This window comes from Suricata suricatta, chromosome 6 (genome assembly GCF_006229205.1).
Source record: "Suricata suricatta isolate VVHF042 chromosome 6, meerkat_22Aug2017_6uvM2_HiC, whole genome shotgun sequence".
NCBI classification, from domain to species: Eukaryota; Metazoa; Chordata; class Mammalia; order Carnivora; family Herpestidae; genus Suricata; species Suricata suricatta.
The window spans coordinates 38,076,807-38,083,481 of record NC_043705.1 but is presented as its reverse complement, the minus strand read 5'-3'; the positions used below and the strand labels follow the sequence as shown (position 1 = coordinate 38,083,481).

General features: G+C 40.6%; 1 protein-coding gene across 1 annotated transcript in view; it reads right to left on the bottom strand.

Annotated features, from left to right (window-relative positions):
* IL31RA (interleukin 31 receptor A) overlaps nt 1-6,675 on the bottom strand; it is a 69,319-nt gene that overhangs the window by 16,756 nt on the left and 45,888 nt on the right. Inside the window, exon 8 of the mRNA XM_029941207.1 lies at nt 5,471-5,687. Within this exon, the coding sequence (XP_029797067.1) occupies nt 5,471-5,687 (217 nt within the window). The remainder of the gene's footprint in view (nt 1-5,470; nt 5,688-6,675) is intronic.

Genomic DNA, 6,675 nt, shown 5'->3' with positions numbered 1-6,675 from the left:
TGTTCATTTTAGCCACTCTGGTGTGAGGTGGTATCTCAGTGTGGTTTTGGTTTGTATTTTCCTGATGTTGAGGGATGTTGAGCATCGTTTCATGTGTCTGTAGGCCATCTGGATGTCCTCTTTGGAAAAGTGTCTGTTCATGTCTTCGGCCCATTTCTTCACTGGGCTATTTGTTTTGTGGGTGTGAAGTTTGGTGAGTTCCTTGTAGATTTTGGATCCTAGCCCTTTATCTGATATGTCATTTGCAACTATCTTTTCCCATTCTGTCGGTTGCCTATTCGTTTTCTTGATTGTTTCCTTTGCAGTGCAGAAGCTTTTTATCTTGATGAAGTCCCAAGAGTTCATTTTTGCTTTCATTTCCCTTGCCTTTGGCGATGTGTCGAGTAGGAGATTGCTGAGGTGGAGGTCTAGGAGGTTTTTTCCTACTTTCTCCTCGAGGGTTTTGATGGTTTCCTGTCTCACATTCAGGTTCTTCAGCCATTTTGAGTTTATTTTTCACACAGCACTTTTGGCCTGGTCTTCCCTTCCTTAACATTGATTCCTTCACTTATTTTTCTGGTTTCCCTGGAGGCAGTATCTTAATAATTACTTGCACACAAATTCTAACCTGAAGACAAAGTGAGTGTTGATCCCTAAGCCCACACTTTTCTTTACCAACACTGGCTATCCAAGGAACAGGAGTCAGGTCAATAGAGCCAAATATACTGCAGGGAAGAAGGGAAAAGCCCAGGCTCTGGGCCACAAGAGTGTGGAAAAGCTTCAATTAAGCCATAAGTCAATTTTTAAAGGCCCTGGGTAGTGTCAAAGGGTGCTTAAAGACAAGTGTCCTAATCATCACTCTGCTCTATGTAAACTAATTCTCAATCCTTCCATTATTCAACAATAATGTTTTGAGCACTTTCTCCAAACACAACATACCCCCAGGTGCAGGAGAAAAATCCCTATTCTTCCCAAGGGAGAGGGAAAGGGCTTTGACTGCTAACACCTTTAAGTTCTTGCTGTTTGCATGAAGGCAGTCACTGTGGGCCATCATATACAGTCTTCAGATGCTATGGTGCCTCACCTTCATCAGCTGTCCTAGCCTACCTCAGCTCTTCCCCGACATTGCCAACCTCCTCACCACCTCACCACACAGTGGCTGTGCTCTTCTGTGCCCTGTCTCAGATCACTCCAGAGCCATCTGCTGGCTAAGGTCTTTTAAAACTCAGAAAGGTGATCAGAACATAAGGAACCTGAAGGTGTATCTATTCCAAACCTTTATTTTAAACATGGTAAAATAGAGGCCCAAAGAGTGGATAACCAGTTCATGCAAACAGTATCAAGTCCAAGGTTCTGAATAAAATATATTGTATAAGTTTGGATCATACACCTAGGTTTCAATTCCACCTGAGCAACAGTGGGCAGATTCTTAAGCTCTCTCAAATCTCAGCTTCATCATCTATGAAATGATTCTATAGCATCTACTTCATGGGTCATTTCAAACCTAATATTAAATTGACCTATGTCATCTTATCACAATGACTAATATATATTAATAGACAGTATATGATAATTATATTTAATTAACAAATGTTGCAGTTATAACAATTATTATAACTATTCTCTACTTGACTCCACCTTATTAAATAAAATTCTGTAAAGCATTACTTTATTATATGACTAAAACAGGGGTCTTTATACTTTCTCTCTAAGAAGTCAAAGAGTAAATATTCTAGGTTTTAGAGGACACATGGTCTTTGTCACAACTATTCACCTCTGTCACTGTTGCACAAAAGGGGACACAAGAAAATGTAAACAAACAGGTGCTTCTGTGTTCCCATGAAACTTTATTTACTAAAACAGGTGTGAGGCCAGGTTTTGTCCACAAGCTTGCCTACATCTGGTCTGGGATTGTGGTAACTAATGATCACACCAATGCTTCTGACACAAAACAAGTGCTTTCAGAAATGAGAAAAATAAGTGACTATCCTAAAATTTGTATGGAACCACAAAAAAACCCGAATAGCCAGAGTAATATTGAAGAAGAAAACCAAAATGGGAGGCATCACAATCCCAGACTTTAGCCTCTACTACAAAGCTGTCATCATCAAGACAGTACGGTACTGGCACAAAAACAGACACATAGACCAATGGAATAGAATAGAGAGCCCAGAACTGGACCCATAAGTATATGGCCAATTAATCTTTGACAAAACAGGAAAGAGTATCCAATGGAAAAAAGCCAGCCTCTTTAAAAGGTAGTACTGGGAGAGGTGGATAGCAACATGTAGAAGAATGAAACTAGACCACTTTTTACACCATTCACAAAAATAAACTCAAAATGGATGAAGAACCTGAATGTGAAACAGGAAACCATTGAAACCCTAGAGGAGAAAGCAGGAAATAGCCTCCTTGAACTCAACCACAACAATTTCCTACTGGACACATCCCCAAAGGCAAGGGAATCAAGAACAAAAATGAACCAGTGGGACCTCATCAAGATAAAAAGCTTCTACACTGCAAAGGAAACAATCAAGAAAACTAACATGCAACCGACGGAATGGATCAAGAAGATGTGGTATATATATACAATGGAGTACTATATGGCAATGAGGAAGAATGAAATATGGCCATTTGTAGCAAAGTGGATGGACCTCGAGGGTGTCATGCTAAGTGAAATAAGTCAGGCAGAGTAGGATAGATACCATATGTTTGCACTCATAGGTCTAACAGGAGAGACCTGGCAAAGGACCATGGGGAGAGGAAGGGGGAAAGAGAGCAGGGAAGAGTGAGGGACACAGATCAGGGACTACTGAATACTGAAAACGAACCATGGACTGAAAGGGGAGGGGGGAGGAGGGAGGGGGTGATGGTCATGGCGGGGGGCACTTGTGGGGAGAAGCACTGGGTGTTATATGGAAACCAATTTGACAATAAACTATTAAAAAATTTTTTATTAAGAATGACAATAGTTTTCTCCTGTTAGACCTGTGAGCACAAACATATGTTATCTGTCCTTCTCTGCCGGACAGAGGTCCATAGCAAGGGGATGGGGGAAAGAGAGTTGGGAAGAGAGAGGGACACAAGTCATGAGAGACTATTGAATATTGAAGATGAATGGAGGGCTGAAGGGGGAGGGGAAGGGGGGAAGGGAGTGATGGTCATGGAGGGGGGGCACTCGTGGGGAGAAACACTGGGTGTTATATGGAAACCAATTTGACAATAAACTATTACAAAAAATTTTTAAAAGAATAACAATAGTAATAATTAGCATTAAGTAAAGCATTTTATTTTAAAATGTTTATTTCTTTATTTTTGAGGGAGCGAGAGAGCAGAGGAGGGGCAGAGAGAGAGGGAATCTCAAGAAGGCTCCTTGCTATCAGCACAGAGCCCAACACAGGGCTTGAACTTGTGAACAGTGAAATCATGACTTGAGCTGAAGCCAAGAGTTGATTGCTTAACTGACTGAGCCACCCAGGTGCCTCTAGGCAAACCATTAAAAAAAATTTTTTTAATGGTTATATCTTTGAAGGGGAAGGAGGGGTAGAGAGAGAGGGAGACACAGAATCTGAAGCAGGCTCCAGGCTCTGAGCTGTCAGCACCAAGCCCGATGTGGGGCTTAGACTCACAAACTATGAGATCATGACCTGAGCTGAAGTCAGATGCTTAACCAACTGATCCACCCGGCACCCTCAGGCAAAGCTTTTTAAATATATAATCTCATTTCATCCTCACAACAGCTCTATGAAGTAGGTGTTACAATAAAATAACTCCATTTTACAAGTAGCTAATGTTTAGAGTATAGATAACTTGCCCAAGGTTTGTGGTACTTAGACACCATAGTGAAAAAATAGTGAAAAAGTAAAGATAAATATAGGGCTGTTGGGCTCCAAAGCGGAGGTTTCTATCCCCTATTCTTTACCGCCTTCCACTAAAGGATCACATCAAGAAATTAGGATTACTATGCAGCAGTGCCTCTATTAACAAAGAATGTTTATTCAATGATAATCCATTTGTCAGAGACTTCATCATGAGGGGTACTGGAAAGGCAGAAACTAGGATGTAAGGAACTAAGAATGGTGGGCAATGCTATTAAATACTAAACAATATCCAGTATAGCTCAAAACACAGACTATGTAAACAACTGAGCCTTGAACAACATAGAGGTCAGGGGCACAAACCCCCTGCACAGTTGAAAATCTGTGAATAACTTTTGACTCCCCCAAAACATAGTTAATAGTCTACTGTTGACTTGAAGACTCGGTGGTAACACAGTTAGTTGATTAACACATATTTTGTATGCTATATGTACGACATATTGTATTTTTACAAGAAAGTATGCCAGAGAAAAAAATGTCTAAGAGTGATAAAGGAAAATACACTTATATCAATGTCCACCCAGCTCAACCCCATGTTGCTCAAGGGCCAACTGTATATAGGAGTTGTAAAATGAAGCAAGGGAAGAAACAGGTTAAGTTTAAGGAGAAGAGAAAGCAGGGAGTATAGACAAATACGTCTAGAGCTGGTAGTGCCATGCCTGAGCCGGTCTAGATCTAAGTAAAGAGAAATGGAAAAGTGCATTATCTGACTAAGATATGTTTCAACAGTTATTGAGCACATTTTCTATGCAAAATACATAATCCCTGTTCTAGCTGTTGCAGATGAGGGAAGTGGTGTGAGGAAAAGGAGGAAAAGAAAAACAGAAAATTCTCTGCACTTATGGAACCTGTATCCAATTGAGGGGGAGATAGGTAACAAACAAAATAAACGAGAAAACCTATAGAATGGGAAACATTTATAGAGAAAAATAAAGTAGGGGAGAAGAAACCCTTTGCCTGCAATTCCTTGAATAAGAATCAAAGGAGTCATCCTATTGGAATCATCTATTCCAAAATAGAATATAAAATATGAGTTTGTCTAGGAACAATAAAATGCTAACAACTACTTTATCAAAAGTGTAATGAGGGGCTCCTGGGTGGCTCAGTTGGCCAAGAGTTAGACTCTTGATTTCAGCTGAGGTCATGATCTCATAAGTTCTTAACATTGGGCTCTGTACTGACAGCATAGAACTTGCTTGGGATTCTCTCTCTCTCTCTCTCTCTCTCTCTCACTCTCTCTCTCACTCTCTCTCTGCCTCTCCTACCCCCCACCCCACAGCGCGCACGCGCATGCACACACACGTGCTCTCTTGTTGTCTGTCAAAGATAAATAAACATAAAAAGAAAAAATCTCACTCAGACCAAGCAGCATATAGAACTTCTAGGTGTATGACTTTGTCTCATATGACTTTATGAAGTCTCTGATTTTCAACACAGGCTTTGTTCCAGGCTCATTAATTACCACAAGATTTTGCTTTCCTCACCAAAACCTAAAAGTTCTCGCTTCATTTTCATTTTGGCTTGAGGAAAACACAACTCTTGAGGACAGAAGGACTACTTCTTGGCCAACTAGATGGGACCAGGCATCTAAGGGAGAATTACACTGTACTTACACTTTTCATCAGCAGCTGAAATCCTCAGGGTGGCCACTGGAGATTTCCCAAGAGAATTGTAAGAAGCAACACAAACCCTATAGGTCTTGCCTCCCAGATACAGTTCAAGCTTCTCATTAGTGGTGTTCAAGGTCTCTGTGAGGTTAGTACTGTTTTCTGGAAAGTACCATATGTTGTAGCCAAGTGCCTTCTCCAGGACTGGGGCTCCACTTGCTTTCTGAACCCAAAGGAAAGAAAATTTATTGCCACAAACAAGAAAAGACAGGTACTGAGGCCATGTAAAATGGTGATGATGAGGGGTGAAGGGTAATATTAATTATTAAGTGCTTAACTACAATTTAGGTCATTACCCTTCTGGGATGAATAACACACCCTGGGCTGTGATACTAACCCTTTGAGGGCCAAAAGACATTTGATAAATGGTCCCTTAGTGTCAACCCTTAACATAAGTCTAATTCCATGAGGCTTAACTAGGAGAAAGCCAAGCCAATGTAAGCAAGTCACCCCCATATCTTTTGATGCTTATCTTTCTTTTCATCCTATAGGCACAGGACAGCATAAACTAAAAAACTGAGGCATTCCTTCCAAGAATCCCAGTTCTGTTCTCGTCCTGGGTCATCTCTTGTCCGAAAGCTTCCAAGAGTTGGAAAATATCTCTACTGCTGCGTGAAAAACAGTATGTCTCCTCCTCTGAGGAGGAGGGAGCTAGTTTCCCTACACCAGTAACATCAGTTATTCCAGTGAAAAGGCCTAAAACATTTAGGTTACCCTGCCAGTCCCAAATTTGTAGTGAGAAGCCTAAGATGACCCCAGGGTCTCCAAACCAAACTCTGATTTTCAGCCTTGAACTTGAACCTACTAACTATATGTTTTGCCTAGAAATCAGCATGCTGAGTATTTCCCAGGAAATACAGGAGTTTACAGTTGTTTGCTTCATGTTACTGATAACACACATGGATGAATGTAAGGTCAGACAGGACTTTAGTAGTCACTTTGTCCCACTGCCATTCCAGTTCAGGAACTGACACAGAAGCTTCCATGACATATAAGGTCAGGAATTCTGTAATGACTGGGAGTGCTTTACCTCTCAGAATAATTCATTCTCTTTTGTAAGTAACAGCTTTATTGAGATAATAATTCATATAACATAAAATTCACTATTTTTAGATATGCAATTATGGTCTTCTAGGTTTTTTTAGTATATT